The sequence below is a fragment of the Penaeus vannamei genome, chromosome 13 (genome assembly GCF_042767895.1).
Source record: "Penaeus vannamei isolate JL-2024 chromosome 13, ASM4276789v1, whole genome shotgun sequence".
NCBI lineage: Eukaryota > Metazoa > Arthropoda > Malacostraca > Decapoda > Penaeidae > Penaeus > Penaeus vannamei.
This window is the reverse complement of record NC_091561.1, coordinates 38729026-38744025: the sequence shown is the minus strand read 5'-3', so window position 1 is coordinate 38744025 and position 15000 is coordinate 38729026. Positions and strand designations below refer to the sequence as shown.

The 15000-nt window shown below is 48.8% G+C and overlaps 1 protein-coding gene across 6 annotated transcripts in view; it reads left to right on the top strand.

The window, feature by feature from the left end:
• Positions 1-15000, top strand: part of LOC113815038 (sphingomyelin phosphodiesterase) — a 64589-nt gene that overhangs the window by 42515 nt on the left and 7074 nt on the right. For 3 of the 6 annotated variants that reach the window (XM_070129231.1, XM_070129226.1, XM_070129227.1), the window contains 6 exons: positions 507-591; positions 4191-4389; positions 5406-5602; positions 13396-13529; positions 14033-14197; positions 14423-14650. In XM_070129231.1, the coding sequence (XP_069985332.1) occupies positions 540-591; positions 4191-4389; positions 5406-5602; positions 13396-13529; positions 14033-14197; positions 14423-14650 (975 nt within the window). In that variant the 5' untranslated portion in view covers positions 507-539. Of the gene's footprint in view, positions 1-506; positions 592-4190; positions 4390-5405; positions 5603-6356; positions 6435-8359; positions 8441-8583; positions 8648-8860; positions 8876-13395; positions 13530-14032; positions 14198-14422; positions 14651-15000 lie in introns of those variants that run through there. The other 3 variants (XM_070129229.1, XM_070129230.1, XM_070129228.1) reach the window with 3 other exon arrangements.

Here is a 15000-nt window from a genome sequence, read left to right as displayed (position 1 = left end):
AGCTATCAATCACCAATAATATTCCATCAATCACCAGCCATCAATCACCAATCACAAGCCATCAATCACCAATCATCAATCGTATTCCACCAGTCACCAACCACAATCCATCAATCACCACTAATCACCAGCCATCAATCACGAATCATTAACCACAAACCACAAGCCATCATCAATCTCAATCTCCAATCACCAATCATCCACCAGTCACTAACCACAAGTCATCAATCACCACCAATCACCAGCCATCAATCACCAATCACAAGCCATCAATCACGAATGACAAGCCATCAATCACGAATCACAAGCCATCAATCACCAATCATTAACCACCAATCACAAGCCATCAATCAGCAATCATTAATCACCAATCACCAGCCATCAATCACCAATCACAAGCCATCAATCACGAATGATAAGCCATCAATCACGAATCACAAGCCATCAATCACCATCAATCACAACAGTCCAACAACTAACCCCCCCTCCCTCCCCTTCTCCCCCAGGTAGCGGGGAGCAGCAGGCGTGGTTGCGCGACTATGACCCTTACGTCCTGGTTTATCCTTTCCCTCCTCGTCGCTGCTGTCTCGGGTTCGTATTTTCGTTTTTTTATTTTACTTTTTTTTGTGAAATTGGGTTCGTATTTTCGTATTTTTTGGTACTTTGTAAAATTTGGTTCGTATTTTCGTAATTTTTTACTCTTTTGTGAAATTGGGTTCGTATTTTCGTATTTTTTTGTACTTTTTTGTGAAATTTGGTTCGTATTTTCGTATTTTTTGTACTTTTTGTGACATTTGGTTCGTTTTTTTCATATTTTTGTACGTTTTTGTTAAATTAGGTTCGTATTTTCGTATTTTTTGGTTCCTTTTGTGAAATTGGGTTCGTATTTTCGTTTTTTTTTTTTTGGTACTTTTTGTGAAATTGGGTTCGTATTTTTGTACTTTTTTTCGCATTTTTTGTGAAATTTGGTTCGTATTTTTGTACTTTTTCGTGCAATTTGGTTCATATTTTCGTTTTTTTTTGTACTTGTGAAATTGGGTTCGTATTTTCGTATTTTTTGTTTCCTTTTTGTGATATTTGGTTCGTATTTTCGTATTTTTGTACGTTTTTGTAAAATTGGGTTCGTATTTTCATTTTTTGTACTTTTTTGTGAAATTGGGTTCGTATATTAGTATTTTTTGTAGTTTTTTTTGTTAAATTGGGTTCGTATTTTCGTATTTTTGTACTTTCTATTCAGTGAGTTAGTTGTTTTGTTTATTTGTTCGTGTGTATCTCGGTGTTTCATTTATATGTGTGTTGTTGTTTTTTGTTTTGGTTATTTGGTTGCCAGTATGTCAGTATTTCATTTACTTGTTTTTCTTTTTTATTTGTTTGTATCTCGGTATTTCATATATTTATGTGTTGTTTTTGTTTTGGTTATGCTGGTCAATGTCCTTGTGCACAAGATGGTGTCAGATTTTCCACTTGCGGATGAGAAATCCGGTATTTATTATGCTGATAAATGTGTCAGAGCATCATCACATTGCAAAGAATTTTCGACGAACTCACAACAAGGGCTCATGGGTGTGGATTAGTCATCTCTAGAAAACAATGTCATCTCTAGAAAACTTGGTCATCTCTCTTTAGAAAACAATGGCTCTCAACTCGGGTATTAGACTCCTACCCGCATTTCACGTAGGAAACCAGGAGCTCGGCGTGTGTTACAAGTATGGGTGTTTCGTGGGTGGGCGTAATCGATGCAGACCCGACCGTTTCTCTGAAGAAGAGACTCATTTACCTGAAGAAGGGACTGCGGGAGAGGTTGGAGCCGCTGAGAGTTCTTGTCGGAAAAGGGACATGGCATCTGTGTTAAGCTCGCTAGATTTTTTTTTGCTTGGCTTTTGTGAGGTTATTTGTAGACTACAACGCCCTGTATTTGTTGTAGTGTGCGGGATCAGAAATAAATAGCTTGGAGATATTGCAAATTGAAGATATGAGGGTTATCCTCGGCGCACCGAGAACGGCAAGGATAGTGGACATGAGATCAGAACTAAACTGACCATCCATTTTTGATAGAACAGCATGTATCTTCACTATATTGTGGTCTCATCTCTTAAGGAACCCTTGTATCTTTCACATTTCCAAAAATAGTTACAATATAAAATAACGCAAGCAGACGTGACTAATAACACACGCAAGTTACATGTACGTTGCAGAGTTTAACGTCCCCATAAGGAAATACTGAAAGGTCGATCCGTTCCCCCATGGAAAATTCATCAGATTATGTACTTAACATGTCTACCGCAAAAAAAAGAAAGAAAGAAAGAAAAGAAAAAATGTACCTAACTGCGTGTTGAAACAAATTGCTTTGGCGACGGTAAAGGAACACACAGAATCAATGGGCGATGTGAACGAGTGTCACGTGGACGGATCCGTACAGTCTGGATACAAAGCTGTTTGTGATGTATACAAAAATGGCCTACAGCAACATCAAGTTAATACCAGAGTGCAAGATTAGGCCAGCACAACTCAAACGGCATTGCCAGGTATACGCCTTGCAACAGAATACTTAGTGTCTCGGAACTCTGGAGTAGTTTTTTGTGATTCTCAAAACGCTCTTCGGACACTAAGTTCCCTCCGACCAGATGGCGACGAGGGAATTGTGAACTGCAGTAAGCGTAACGTAACTTCTGCAAGAGAGTGCAGCTGCAACATTCAATTTTATGTGGATACCTTCTCATGTTGGTATACGCAAGCACGGCCATGTAGACAGAGTTCTCATATGGAAGAACTAGTAGATCTGCCGGACTCTGAAAGCTGTAGCATAAGGCACTACGGGTAATATTAGAGATAGGAACCCCTGCTATGGATGGCAGCAAAGTGAAACCAGATGATGTGAAGTGGTTAGTGCCAGAATACGTTTAGGTTACAGAATGTATTGGCAATTGCACGGTGCAAGAAATGCAGGAGAATCTAAAAAAAGTAATAATAATAATTAAAAAATAAGCGAACACGCGATCACTGCATCTCGGAGTGTTATTTGATACAGCCTTTCAGACCACCTACCATAAGGTATAAAGACCTATGTGATTATTTCATTTCATATTATACACTGGGAGATATACTCATATTATATCCTAAATTTACTATGTCAAATTATCGTAATCTTAGAGCAATGTTATGTATTAACACAACAGTAAAAGTATATCACCTCAATATTCATTTGCATATGACATATTTAAATTTTACTATGCACAATTATAGCAATCACAGAATACTGTACTATGTCGAATATATGTGAATCTATATAAAACACTGTAATCACGATTGCCAACGCCTGAGCAGATAGCCAGGGTGGTAAGTAAACTTAATTAACTTCAGTTGTTGAAAACCTGGAGAGCAAGATGTGAATCTCAGAAAATGACCTCTAGACTCTTCATTCAATAGAAATTCAGTGGCTATGAATATCCCTGCCAAATTGGTTTGCGTTCTAGTCCAGTCATAAACCCTCCTACAATCCTGGTGCTGCAAAATATCGTTTTTATATACGACAAAAGCGCATCCTGCTCTGCTCCCAGACTGCGAGGATTCGTCGGTTGAGCTTTAATATGCATTGGACGGAATTTCAAAATGTTCATTTATAATGGCTAGTGTTTACTGATTAAGTATAGCAGGGGGGGGGGGCAATTTTTTAGGGGTCAGTGGTATAAAATAAACTTAGGTCCGACACTTTCCACGGTGGAAGAGAACGCCCGTGTAAGGTCTTAGTTGTGGGTATGTTCAGATGAGATAAGTGTTTACATGTTACTTGTAGCCGTGGATTTGAGTATGAATTGAAGTTGTCATTCAGAGTTGTTTTAGTCGTCTTTGGAACTCTGTACAATTGTGTGGTTCTCTAATTGTGGCATTTATGTATAAAATTCTTTCGTAGACGGTATGTAGATCAAGTTCTGTTCCCATTTTCACAATCCTCGTCGTTTTAGGGGCACCGAGAATAATCCCCATGACCTCATTTTGTACAATTTCTAAACTGACCAATGAGTGTTTGAGCAATACCGGATTGTATTGCATGATAACCCACCACTGACCTGATATACGACAGCTAAAATAACCGATCAATATTGACTTTGATACCACAAGACTTTCCTCTCGTCTTCATCCCTTTTATTTATCTCCCTCTCTCTCTCTTTCTCCCTCTTTCGCCCCTCCAGGTAGCCCCCTGTCCCCCAGCCTCACCCACGATGCAGCAGACGACCCCCTCGACCCTCTGTACGCCCACGTCGAGGACCAGGATGCCTCCAAGGACCTGGGTGTGGGCGCGGAAGAGGGCGGTCGCACGGGCGTCCTGGATATGCCTGAGCCCACCACGGAGGAGGAGAAGGACAAGGTAGAGAGGTTCGATCCGTCCAGGTGAGTCTGACTGGTTCTTTGTCGTCAATAATTAGTCTTCATCAGTCATCGATCTTTAGGCTTCAAGTAATTAGTCTTCGTCAGTCAGTTTTCAGGGATTAGTCTTCAACATTCAGTTTTCAGTAATTAGTCTTCATCAGTCAGTTTTCAGTTTAGTAATTAGTCATCATCAGTCAGTCTTCAGTAATTGGTTTTCATCAGTCTTCAGTAATTGATATTCATCAATCAGTCTTTAGTGATTAACCTTCATCAGTCAGTCTTCAGTAATTAATCTTCATCAATCATTAGTCACGTCCTCAATCTTCATTCATCAGGCTTCAATCTTCAATCTTCAGTCATCAGTCATCAATCTCAAGTCATTAATCATCAGTCAGTCATCAGTCATGGGTCAACGACCATCAATCAGTAAATCAATCAGTCAATCAATCAATCAATCAATCAGAATAGGGTTGTTTTTTTTGTCTTTGTCATTTTCAAAGGAAGTGTTCAGACATTTCGGGCTTTAGTTAATTGCCAGTATTTGCTTCAGCGTTTAGTCTCCTTTGAAGTACTTGCTTCAAATATAACCGCCTCTGAGTCTTTGCTTCAAATCTAGAATCCTAGAGATATATATTTCTACATGGAAAGGCCTTTATGAATTTTCTTCGAGAGATTTCATAATTAATTCACATGGAATCTATCCCACCCAGTCCATCTCTCCCTTCTCTCTCTCTCTCTCTCTCTCTCTCTCTCTCTCTCTCTCTCTCTCTTTCCCTCTCCCTCTCCCTCCAATAATTCCACATCGAATCAATGATTAGCTAATCCCAAATCATCATAAACACTTCACATTTTTCTTCTCCTAATCCCTCTCTCCTTTTCTCCATCTCTCCCTCGTTTTCTCCTTCTCTCCCTCCTTTTCTCCATCTCTCCCTTCCTCCCACCGCCAAGCATCCTTTTTTCCCCTCTCCCACCTAACTAATCCTTTTTTTTTTTCTCTCTCTCTTCTATCTCTCATTTCTCTCTCTCTCTCTCCACAGACTCAACTACACGGCCCTCCGCCTCGAGCTGGACGCCGAACTGGAGAGAGTGAACAAGCGGGAAGGGAAGCTGATTGGCGAATCGCGGCTGCCCAGCTTCCTCTCCAATCTGGGGAAGTTCCTCGACTTCGAGATGGTCGTCAAGGAGATCGAGACGTCCATTATGTCGACCATGTCTTGTAACGCGTGCAAGGCCGGTGAGTTGGAAGGGGGATGGGGGAGGGGGAAGGGATGGGAGGGGAGGGGAAGGGGGTGGGGAGGGGAAGAGGAAGAGGAAGGGGAAGGGGAAGGGGAAAGGAGAGGGGAAGGGAGGGAGAGGAAGGGAAGGGGAGGGGAGAGGAGGGAAGTTCCTCGACTTCGAGATGGTCGTCAAGGAGATCGAGACGTCCATTATGTCGACCATGTCTTGCAACGCGTGCAAGGCCGGTGAGTTGGAAGGGGGATGGGGGAGGGGGAAGGGATGGAGGGGAGGGGAAGGGGTGGGGAGGGGAAGAGGAAGAGGAAGGGGAAGGGGAAGGGGAAGGGGGAGGGGGAGGGGAGGGGAGAGGAAGGGGAGGGGAGGGGAGAGGAGGGGAAGTTCCTCGACTTCGAGATGGTCGTCAAGGAGATCGAGACGTCCATTATGTCGACCATGTCTTGCAACGCGTGCAAGGCCGGTGAGTTGGAAGGGGGAGGGGGAGGGAAGGGAGGGGAAGGGGATGGGAGGGGGAGTGGGAGGGGAAGGGGAAGGGAGGGGGAGGGGAAGGGAAGGGGAGAGGAGGGAAGTTCCTCGACTTCGAGATGGCCGTCAAGGAGATCGAGACGTCCATTATGTCGACCATGTCTTGTAACGCGTGCAAGGCCGGTGAGTTGGAAGGGGGAGGGGGGAAGGGAAGGGAGGGGAAGGGAGGGGAAGGGAGGGGAAGAAAGGGGAAGGGAGGGGAGGGGAAGGGAAGGGGAGAGGAGGGAAGTTCCTCGACTTCGAGATGGTCGTCAGGGAGATCGAGACGTCCATTATGTCGACCATGTCTTGTAACGCGTGCAAGGCCGGTGAGTTGGAAGGGAGGGGGAAGGGAGGATGGGAGGGGAAGGGAGGGGATTGGAGGGGGGTGGGGAAGGAAGGGGGAAGGGAGGGGAGGGGAGAGGAAGGGAAGGGGAGGGGAGAGGAGGGAAGTTCCTCGACTTCGAGATGGTCGTCAGGGAGATCGAGACGTCCATTATGTCGACCATGTCTTGCAACGCGTGCAAGGCCGGTGAGTTGGAAGGGAGGGGGAAGGGAGGATGGGAGGGGAAGGGAGGGGATGGGAGGGGGGTGGGGAAGGAAAGGGGAAGGGAGGGGAGGGGAGAGGAAGGGAAGGGGGAGGAGGAGGAGGGAAGTTCCTCGACTCGAGATGGCTCACGTTGTGAGATCGAGACGTCCATTATGTCGACCATGTCTTGTAACGCGTGCAAGGCCGGTGAGTTGGAAGGGGGAGGGGGAAGGAAGGGGAGGGGGAGGGGATGGGAGGGGGAGGGAGGGGGAAGGGAGGGGAGGGTGGGAGAAGGGAGGGGAGGGGATGGGAGGGGGTGGGGGAAGGGAGGGGGAAGGGGAGGGGAGGGGAGAGGAAGGGAAGGAGGGAGAGGAGGGAAGTTCCTTCGACTTCGAGATGGTCGTCAGGGAGATCGAGACGTCCATTATGTCGACCATGTCTTGTAACGCGCAAGGCCGTGGTGAGTTGAAGGGGGGATGGGGGAGGGGAAGGGATGGGAGGGGAGGGAAGGGGTGGGAGGGGAAGAGGAAGAGGAAGGGAAGGGGAAGGGGAAGGGGGAGGGGAGGGGAGGGGAGAGGAAGGAAGGAGGGGAGGAGGAGTGGGTTCGACTTCGAGATGGTCGTCATGAGATCGAGACGTCCATTATGTCGACCATGTCTTGCAACGCGTGCAAGGCCGGTGAGTTGGAAGGGGGATGGGGGAGGGGGAAGGGATGGGAGGGGAGGGGAAGGGGTGGGGAGGGGAAGAGGAAGAGGAAGGGGAAGGGAAGGGGAAGGGGGAGGGGGAGGGGAGGGAGAGGAAGGGAAGGGAGGGGAGAGAGTGGAAGTTCGACTTCGAGATGGTCGTCAAGGAGATCGAGACGTCCATTATGTCGACCATGTCTTGTAACGCGTGCAAGGCCGGTGAGTTGGAAGGGGGATGGGGGGAGGGGAAGGGATGGAGGGGAGGGGAAGGGGTGGGGAGGGGAAGAGGAAGAGGAAGGGGAAGGGGAAGGGGAAGGGGGAGGGAGGGGAGGGGAGAGGAAGGGAAGGGGAGGGGAGAGGAGGGAAGTTCCTGATTTCGAGATGGCCTGTCAAGGAGATCGAGACGTCCATTATGTCGACCATGTCTTGCAACGCGTGCAAGCGTCGGTGAGTTGGAAGGGGGATGGGGGAGGGGAAGGGATGGGAGGAGGGGAAGGGGTGGGGAGGGGAAGAGGAAGAGGAAGGGGAAGGGAAGGGAAGGGGAGGGGGAGGGGAGGGAGAGGAAGGGGAGGGAGGGGAGAGAGGAAGTTCCTCCCTTTTTCGAGATGGTCGTCAAGGAGATCGAGACGTCCATTATGTCGACCATGTCTTGTAACGCGTGCAAGGCCGGTGAGTTGGAAGGGGGATGGGGAGGGGGAAGGGATGGGAGGAGGGAAGGGTGGGGAGGGGAAGAGGAAGAGGAAGGGGAAGGGAAGGGAAGGGGGAGGGGGAGGGGAGGGGAGGGGAAGGGAAGGGGAGGGGAGAGGAGGGAAGTTCCTCGACTCCCCGAGATGGTCGTCAAGGAGATCGAGACGTCCATTATGTCGACCATGTCTTGTAACGCGTGCAAGGCCGTGGTGAGTTGAAGGGGACGGGGGAGGGGAAGGGATGGGAGGAGGGGAAGGGGTGGGGAGGGGAAGAGGAAGAGGGAGCGGGGAAGGGGGAAGGGGAAGGGGAGGGAGGGGGAGGGGAGAGGAAGGGAAGGGGAGGGGGAGAGTGAGGAAGTTCCTCGACTTCGAGATGGTCGTCAAGGAGATCGAGACGTCCATTATGTCGACCATGTCTTGTAACGCGTGCAAGGCCGGTGAGTTGAAGGGGGATGGGGGGAGGGGGAAGGGCATGGGAGGAGGGAAGGGGTGGGAGGGAAGAGGAAGAGGAAGGGAAGGGGAAGGGAAGGGGAGGGGAGGGGAGGGGAGAGGAAGGGGAGGGGAGGGGAGAGGAGGGAAGTTCCTCGACTTCGAGATGGTCGTCAAGGAGATCGAGACGTCCATTATGTCGACCATGTCTTGTACCCGCGTGCAAGGCCGGTGAGTTGAAGGGGATGGGGGGAGGGGGAAGGGATGGGAGGGGAGGGGAAGGGGTGAGGAAGAGGAAGAGGAAGGGAAGGGGAAGGAAGGGGAGGGGAGGGAGGGGAGAGGAAGGAAGGGAGGGGAGAGGAGGGTTCGACTTCGAGAGATGGTCGTCAAGGAGATCGAGACGTCCATTATGTCGACCATGTCTTGTAACGCGTGCAAGGCCGGTGAGTTGGAAGGGGGAGAGGAAGGAGGGGAAGGAAGGGGGAGAAGGGAGGGGAGGGGGTGGGGTGGGAGGGTGAGGGGATGAGGAAGGGAAGGGAGGGGGAAGGGAGGGGGAGGGGTGGGGAGGGGGAGGGGGAGGGGGCTGGGGAAGGGTGGGAGGGAAGGAGGAAAGGGGAGTTCTCTTGGGGTGGGGGAATAGGAAGGGGCATGCTTGATTTTGGTTTGGTTCCTGGCTTGGCTTTGGTGAGTGTTGGTTCACGGACGGGCCTGGAGAGTACACGTTTAAGCACAAGCATACGCCCACGCCGAATATACGCACGCACACGCACGCACGCACACGCACACGCACACGCACACGCACACGCACACGCACACGCACACGCACACGCACACGCACACGCACACGCACACGCACACGCACACACACACACACACACACACACACACACACACACACACACACACACACACACACACACACACACACACACACACACACACACACAATGAACGCATAACACGGTACCTCTCATATCCTGTCGAGAGGTGACATTTGACTGTTGGTGAATTGTGGCACTGGTGGCGGGGGGGGGTCAGCTGTGGTGGCAGGGGGGGGGGGGGAAGGAGGTCAGCTGTGGTGGCAGGGGGGAAGGAGGCTGTGGTGACAGGGGGGGAGGAGGTCAGCTGTGGTGGCAGGGGGGGGGGAAGGAGGTCAGCTGTGTGGCAGGGGGGAGGTCAGCTGTGGTGGCAGGGGGGAAGGAGGTCAGCTGTGGTGGCAGGGGGAGGAGGTCAGCCATGCAGACAGGGGGTGGGAGTGAGGGTCAGGCTGTGGTGGCAGGGGGAAGGAGGTCAGGCTGTGGTGGCAGGGAGGGAAGGAGGTCAGCTGTGGTGGCAGGGGGGGAGTGAGGTCAGCTGTGGTGGCAGGGGGGAAGGAGGGTCAGCTGTGGTGGCAGGGGGGAAGGAGGTCGGCTGTGGTGGCAGGGGGAGGCCGCTGTGGTACAGGGGAAGGAGGTCAGCTGTGGTGGCAGGGGGAGAGAGGTCAGCTATGGTGACAGGGGGGAGTGAGGCTGGGGCTGTGGTGGCAGGGGGGAAGGAGGCCAGCTGTAGGCAGGAGGGAAGGTCAGGCTGTGGTGGCAGGGGGGAGTGAGGTCATTGTGGTGGCAGGGGGAAGGAGGTCAAGCTGTGGTGGCAGGAGGGGGAGTGAGGTCAGCTGTGGTGGCAGGGGGAAGGGAGGCTGGGCTGTGGTGGCAGTGAGGGGAAGGAGGTCAGCTGTGGTGCAGCAGGGGAGGGAAGGAGGTCAGCTGTGGTGGCAGGGGGGGAGTGAGGTCAGCTGTGGTGGCAGGAGGGGAAGGGAGGCTGTGGTGGTAGGGGGAAGGAGGTCAGCTGTGGAGGCAGGGGGAAGGAGGTCAGCTGTGGTGGCAGGGGAGGAAGGAGGCTGTTGTGGTGGCAGGGGGGTGGGGGAAGGGGAGGCTGGGGCTGCAGGCAGGGGGGGGAGGAGGTCAGCTGTGGTGGCAGGTGAGGGCAGGTCAGCTGTGGTGGCAGGGAAGGGAAGGAGGTCAGCTGTGGTGGCAGGGGGAAGGAGGTCAGCTGTGTTGGTAGGGGAGGGGAGAAAAGGGCAGGGGAATAAACAGTGATGGCAGGGAAGATAAGATTGGGGATGGCAGGGGATGGCAGGAGGTCAGCTGTGGTGGTAGGGGAGGGGAGAAGTGGACAGGGGAATAAACAGTGATGGCAGAGAAAGGGGATAGTGGTAGGAGAGGAGAGTGAACGAAAAGGATAGGGAGCAGGGTGGTGTGTGGCAAGTGAGGGGGTGGGAGAGATAGAGCAGTGGTAGCTGTGGAAAGAGGGATTGAAATAATGTTGGTAGTAAAGGGGGAGGGGTAGAGCAGTGGTGGGAGGGAAGGGGAGAGAGGAGACAGAGCAGTGTTGGCAGGGTAGGGGAGGGAGGGGGTAGAATAGTGGTGGCAGGGTTGTTTAGAGAGCAGACAGAGTAGTGTTGGCAGGGTATAGGAGAGAGGAGACAGAGTAGTGTTGACAGGGTAGGTTAGAGAGGAGACAGAGTAGTCTTGGCAGGGGAGGAGAGAGAGGAGACAGAGCATTCTTAGCAGGGGGAGGAGAGAGAGAGGAGGTAGAGCAGTCTTAGCAGGGGGAGGAGAGAGAGAGAGAGGTAGAATAGTGGTGTCAGGGTGACATGGTGTACGTGTGGGGCGGTGGGGTGGGTGGGGGGCAGGGCGAGGGGTAGGTGGAAACGGGCAATGTATGAGGCCAATGATGAACCAGTCAGGATGAGTGTGCTTGCATCCTGTTGCATTCTCTTGCTCGTCTGCCTTCGCCTGCGGGGGTCTGGCTGCCAGTTGCTGTTTAATTCCTTTTATCTGGTTTATTTGTTTATTTGCGGGTTTGTTTATTCTGTCTTTTATGGGTTGGTTGGTTGATTTTTTTATTTTTTTTATTTCGGGGCTGCAGTTAGAATTGGTGGTATAGGAGGGGGAGAAGGGGAGGGGGGGGGGAGGGGGAGAAGGGGAGGAGGGGAGGGAGGGAGAAGAGGAAGGGGAGACCGGGAGGAGGGGGGAGAGGGAGAAGAGGAGGGGAGGGGGAGTAGGGAGAAGAGGAGAAACGGGAGGGGGAAAGAGGGAGGGAAAAGGGAAAGAAGGCAAAGGGAAGGAGGGAGAAGAGTAGATCGAAGGGGAGAAAGAGGAAAGGAGGAAAAAAGAGGAGACGGGGAGGGGTAGGGATAGGATTATATTTCCTACCTCGTTACAAAATGGATAAACATCATATTGATGTAATAATATCCCTTTCTATTCGGCAACAAGTAGGTTAGTAGGAAATGGAATACGGAAAAGACGCCATTTTCATTTTTTCCCTTTATCTTGACTCATCCATATACCTAACGTCCTCCCCTGCCATTTAATTACACCCCCCCCCCCGGCCAATTAATTAATACAAAGAGAAAACGGGAACTTTTCAAGGGGGACTATTTTTTTTTTACCGTTATCTAACCGTTAGCCTCAGATCTGCTAACGCCAACACCTTGTATTGTTACTGCAGCCGCTTTACGTTAAAAGATGGAACTGTAACGGAATATCGCTGTTTCCCCCAAACATATGTCATTCACTATATCCGTTGTTGGTCATTCCTGTTTTGGGTTTGTTTGTTTGTGTAATTTCTTTCTTTCTTTCTCTGTCTCTGTGTCTCTGTGTCTCTGTGTCTCTGTGTCTCTGTCTCTGTCTCTGTCTCTGTCTCTGTCTCTGTCTCTGTCTCTGTCTCTATCTCTATCTCTGTCTATCTCTATCTCTATCTCTATCTCTATCTCTATCTCTATCTCTCGGTCTATCTCTGTCCCTGTCTCTGTTTCTGTCTCTGTCTCTGTCTCTGTCTCTGCCCTGTCTCTGTCTCTCTCTCTCTCTCTCTCTCTCTCTCTGTCTCGTCTCTGTCTCTCGCTCTCTCTCTCTCTCTTTCTCTCTCTCTCTCTCTCTCTCTCTCTCGCTCTCTCTAGCTCTCTCTCGCTCTCTCGCTCTCTCTTTCTCTCTCTCTCTCTTTCTTCTCTCTCTCTCTCTCTCTCTCTCTCTCTCTCTCTCTCTCTCTACTCTCTCTCTCTCTCTCTCTCTTTTTTTTTTCTCTCTTCTCTCTCTCTCTCTCTTCTCTCTCTTCTCTCTGCTCTCTCTCTCTCTCTCTCTCTCTAATCTCTCTCTTTCTCTCTCTCCTTCTCTCTCTTTCTCTTCTTCTTTCTCTTTCTCTTTCTCTTCTTTCTCTTCTTCTTCTTCTTCCTTCTTCTTCTTCTTCTCTCTCTCTCTCGTTCTCTCTCTCTCTCTCTCTCTCTCTCTCTCTCTCTCTCTCTCTCTCTCTCTCTCTCTCTCTTTCTCTCCTCGTTCCTCCCTCCCTCCCTCCACCCTCCATCGCTTTCTTTTTCTGTTTCTCTTTCTATCTTTGTCCCTCTCTTTTCTCTCTATCACTTGTTCACTCTCTCACTCTCTCACTCACTATTCCCCTCATTCTCTCTCATCTCTGCCTTCTCTTCTGTCTTCTTCCTCTTTCTTCTTCTCTCTCTCTCTCTATCTCCTCTTCTCTCTTTCCTTCTTTCTCTCTCTCTCTCTCTCTCTCTCTCTCTCACTCTCCCTCCCTCCTCCCACTCTCCCTCCTTCACTCTCCCCTCCCTCTCTCCCTCCCTTCCTCTGTCTCTTTCCTGGTTTCTCATTTCCTCACTCTCTCCCTCCCTTCCTTTTGCCTCTCCTCCCTCACTCACTCCCCCTACCTCCCTTCCTCCCTTACTCACTCTCACTCCCTCCCTTCCTCCCTCACTAACTGCCTCCCTCCCTTCCTACCTCCCCCTTTCTCTTTGTCTCAAACCTTTTCCAAAAAGGAGTTTTCAAACTTTGTATCGGAAGTTAGTAACATATTGCTATATGAAGGACATTATCATATGCAGTTTTATGTATCCTCAGTTTCTAACTATATCTTGAACTTAATTACAACGACGATTGATGTAGCCTTATTCTCATACCCAATGTCTGTGTTTCAGGTGTTGGTCTCCTGCAGCACTACGTTCAAAATGGCAAGACGAAGGAGGACATCATCCGAGCTGCCTCAAAGCTCTGTACTTCCTTCAAGATTGAGACGCCCAGAGTGTGCTTCGGTGTGATCCACCTCATGGCCGTAAGTGTTGGGGGCTTATTTTGGCTTTTGGTTGTGGAGATATAGGTGCTTGATGTAGTATATCGGTTTCAGTATTTTGCCTATATTTTATGAAGCTTTTATTTTTGTTGGTTTTTTGCATGATGCTACTGGGAGTATACACCTGTATGCAGTATGCATAGTTTGTTTTATGTTTAGGATCAGTTTTGTTTTCATTTCACATTTTTTGGAAAAGATTATATACTTTCAGTTTTCTCTTTCACTGAAGTATCTGCATGTTTATAGAAATGAATATGATTTATTTAGTTTAGTCATGAAAAGTTTTTAGTTTTCATTACTGAATTGCATGTGAGATTGCTTGTGAACCTTTGTAAAATCAGTTTCAGGTTTCTGTGTGATTCAATTTGCATTTTACAAATATAAACTATATGTAAATCTTTTGTCTTGTAAATAACAAAGAATTCAGCTTTAAGACCTACAAAAACATGTTTATCACTTCAAGTAACAAGCCTAACATATTACAGGATGAGGTTGTTTACGTGATAGAAAATTTAGCCATGAGCCCAGATGAAATCTGCGGCTTTGTCATCGGTGACATCTGTGGCACTCCATACAACCCATACCACGAATGGCGCGTGGCTTTCCCTCCTGTGCAGAAGCCTCCAGTCCCCCGCCCTGAGCCTCCTCCGGTAAGTGATGAGTTGCAGATCCTTTCAGAAAAAATTCAACTCATCCAAAGACTCATTTTAATGATCATTAAGGAAAAGAAATCTACGAGATCAAATTTTCAGCATGAGTAAGGAGATTGCAGTTTTCTCATTAAGTATTGACATATAGTTTCTTTATTTTTATGGAGCAGTACTGTACTAATAGATATATTTAACTGTAAAATATACATTTTATTTTTGAAACAGGAGGGAATGCCAACATTTAAGGTGTTGCACCTCTCAGACACACACTTCGACCCAGAGTACCAAGAAGGTTCGAATGCAGACTGCAATGAACCCTTGTGCTGCAGAGCAAACTCAGGAGTAGTGAGATCCCCAGATAAGAGAGCTGGATACTGGGGAGACTACAGGAAGTGTGACACACCTGCTAGGACCATACAGAGCATGTTGGAGAATATTGCTTACCTGCATCCAGTATGTCCTGTTAATGACTGAAGTCTTATGTGTTCTAGTGATATTTGTATATTTTTTTTGTACAAGGGGTTTCATTTTAGATACTCGTCTACATTATTACTGTCTTTTTTATTGTAATGATAATATGATTTGGGTTTTCATTTTGGATACTATTAAAGAATTTATTGTACATATGAAAGAAGAGAGGACTATGAAGTAGTACTTTGAATTTTTTAAATAATGTTGAGGTAGGATGTGATTAGGTGATAAATGTGTTTATATATTGTAATGAAAGAAAGATTAGATACACCTTAGTATCTTTTATTTATGTGAATCTGCAGTATGTCATGTTTCACATTATTTGAAACAGT